This window comes from Volvox carteri (assembly GCF_000143455.1).
Source record: "Volvox carteri f. nagariensis unplaced genomic scaffold VOLCAscaffold_61, whole genome shotgun sequence".
NCBI classification, from domain to species: Eukaryota; Viridiplantae; Chlorophyta; class Chlorophyceae; order Chlamydomonadales; family Volvocaceae; genus Volvox; species Volvox carteri.
In genome coordinates, this window is record NW_003307604.1 from 694,704 (window position 1) to 697,821 (window position 3,118).

The 3,118-nt window shown below is 60.7% G+C and overlaps 1 protein-coding gene across 1 annotated transcript in view; it reads left to right on the plus strand.

Annotated features, from left to right (window-relative positions):
- The window catches only part of VOLCADRAFT_121539 (uncharacterized protein), a gene marked incomplete at its 5' end in the record, with an annotated part of 9,244 nt that overhangs the window by 3,564 nt on the left and 2,562 nt on the right, over window positions 1-3,118 (plus strand). Inside the window, 5 exons of the mRNA XM_002956446.1 lie at window positions 292-381; window positions 841-919; window positions 1,061-1,185; window positions 1,349-1,420; window positions 1,728-1,862. Coding sequence (XP_002956492.1) covers window positions 292-381; window positions 841-919; window positions 1,061-1,185; window positions 1,349-1,420; window positions 1,728-1,862 — 501 coding nt within the window. The remainder of the gene's footprint in view (window positions 1-291; window positions 382-840; window positions 920-1,060; window positions 1,186-1,348; window positions 1,421-1,727; window positions 1,863-3,118) is intronic.

Sequence of the window (3,118 nt, forward strand, 5' to 3'; positions counted from 1 at the left end):
ACTCGTGACCCCATCGATGTGGAGGTGGACGTTACGGACTGTCTGCGGCGGCTGGGGCTCACTCGGCACACGGTGGGGAACAGGGTAGCTGGTCGGGGGAGGAGGTGGAGGGGGAGGGGGAGGGTATTCAACCCGGATTGCGGCTGTTGGGGGGCATTAGGAGACATGGTCGTAATCCAACGTCTGGTGCTGTTTGCCCCGCTCCATCCCAGTCATGCACATTCATCACCACCTCCCCGCCCCCCTCTTCATTATAAACCCGCCCACCCCCCACTGCGCACTGCCGTACAGGCTCGTCTGTTGGTGGTTGCAGTGGATATGAATGACGGGGCGGTCATACCCGCACCCGCCCTGGAGGGACTGGGAGTGCCGCAGCCCAAGGTGAGGTGGGGGGAAGGGAGGGGGGGAAGAAGGGAGGGGGGGGGAAGGGAGGGGGGGGAAGGGAGGGGGGGGAGAAGGGAGAGGGGGGAGAAGGGAGGGGGGGGAGAAGGGAGAGGGGGGAGAAGGGAGGGGGGGGAAGGGAGGGGGGGGAAGGGAGGGGGGTGGAGACTGACCCCGGCTGGTCAGCGGCCGGCGGGGGGCTGTTTGGCAGTCCTGACTTGGTGCTATAGCAAGGGTGCATGGCTTGGGAAGGGGTGCACGACAAGTTGTACGAGGGTACCGGTAGTTCTGTCTAAATGGACAAACGAACCCGAGATCTCCCCCTGCCGCCGTACTGTTCCCCAAGTACACATCCGCATCCTCTGTTCGTGTTGTTGTACTTCATGTGCTGACTCACCCCACCACGGATCCTCATAACCCTTTCCCCCTTACCCCCCTCCCCCCACCCCCCTCCCCCAGCTCGTGGGCCCGTTCTTCGAGGACAAGTCGCTCATGCTGGCGAGGGGGGAGGCAGTTCCCGAGTCGGGGCTGGAGGCGGGTGGGTGGTGGTGATGAGCTGAGAGCCCGGAGGGGCGGTACTTACTTGTATGTGTGTACCTGTATGTATGTTTATACGTATTTGTGTCTGTACAACTGACCCTCTCCCCCTCCTCCCCTTCGCGCACCCCCTCCTCCGCAGGCGAGGTGATGCAGCTGCAGCGATACCTGCACAAGTACGGCTGGTACGGCGGGGAGGTGGACGGCTACTTCGGACCCGCCACGGAGGCGGCCGTGAAGCGCTTCCAGGAGTTCTACCACCTCAAGGTAGCTGCCGGGGGGGGGGCGGGGGGGGGTTTGTCTGGTCTAACATGCCGTACAACATGTGGGGGCAGGCTGAGATACACGGCTGAGAATGGGGCGCCGTACTCCTGCATATGCATTCATTCCTCCACTAATGTACGTGCTCACGAGTACGACTGTACGACAGGTGGACGGCATTGCGGGTCCCGCTACTCGCAGCCTGATGATGATGGCCCGGATGGATGACAAGGAGGACGAGGTGGGGGGGAAATGGGAGGGGAGGGGGAGGGAGGGAAACGAGTGCGTGTGTATGTGTTTCGCTTTGGCGCTACATTTCCCTCCGGCTAACTTTCACTGTTCTTGGGATGTGTTACTATGGGCACTCGTATGTACGTATGTATGTATGTATACCCTCACGTCATTACCACGACACGCTGGTTGTGTCAGGGGGACCCCTCCCCCCAAACCCCCGGCCCCCCGCACCCGGGCTGTACCGCACACTCCCCCCCTCCCCCCCTCCTCCCCCCCAACCCCCCACTCCCCCCACCACTGCCCCGCCCCCCCAGGTGGATACGGACGACCAGGCCACCTTCTCCCCGGGCAGTGTGGTTCGCTGGTGGGCGGGCGGCAGTCCCGGGTACTTGGATCTGGAGGCGGCGCGGGACGAGGTGGCGGCGGCGCTGGCGGAGTGGGCCACGGCGGTGCCGCTGTCGTTCATTGAGGCGAGGGGGGAAGGGAGGGAGGGAGGGAGGGTGCTCGTCGTCAGTGCCCTGCTCCCCCTCGCCCCTCATCCCTCAACCCCCCCAGTGCCTCCCAAACACACCACAACTGCGTTCGGGGCTCCTTTCTCTCCCTCCCCTTTCCCCTGTCTCCCCCCCAACACACACACACACCCCACCCAACCCACCCAACCCAGGAGTGCATCATTCCCCACATGCACATGCACATACATACATACATACATACATACATACATACATACATACATACATACATACATACATACATACATACATACATACATACATACATACATACATACATACATACATACATACATACATACATACATACATACATACATACATACATACATACATATAGGCAGGCGGCTGGCAGAGGTTAAGGCCTGACTTCTGCTCCCAGTCGACCCAGTCGACCCGGGTTCAAATCCGCCTGCCGGCTCCTCGGGTGTTTGAGGAGTGATGAAATGGGAGGTGGCCCCCCATCTTATGGACGGTGTAGGACGTGATAATATCAACTTGCGAGCTGACCAGGAACTAAGTTGATGCGCCGTTGATCCGCTAGATTTGGTTGGATGCTGGTGGTGAGTTGCCGAACCCAACGAATACATTCTGAAGTCGGATGGGGTGACGGATTAGGGTGCCCCTCTAGCAGGGGAGAGCAGGGACTGCCCCGGGAAAGGGGGCCGCTGGCGAAGTTAACCACCCTGTAACAACATACATACATACATAGGATCTTGGGGACCAGCCGTCTTGGTAGAGCGGTATTGGGGGGCCGCCGAGCTGGCTACCCTCCCCCCCTGTGGTTTCCGGAGGCTTGATCGCCTGGCGTTGCCGCAGGGTCTTCCCGTTTGAGTACTTTTCAAGTTAGACCCAGTGCTGTGGAAGGGCGCGGACTTGTGCGGTGGTACCCCCTCGACGGCGGCTATCTCCCCTGGACTAGCCCAGGGAGGGAGAGGCGGAGGAGGGTAGTAGTCTCAGGAGGCTGTTTGGCGTCTTGTGGTGTGAGCTCTTTGCGCTCTTTTTTGCGTGAGGATTTTTGAGCTTGGTGACCTCCCCAGCCCGGGATGACTCGTCGGGCTCCCGGTCGCCCAGGTCCTGGTAGCGAGCTCTCTGAGATGCTCGGTTCGTTCGGTCGGCAGGAAGAGCCCCCCAGTTGCGACTTCGTTTATGTTAGGAGACCAACGGGCATAGATCCCGTCTAGTTGGAGCGC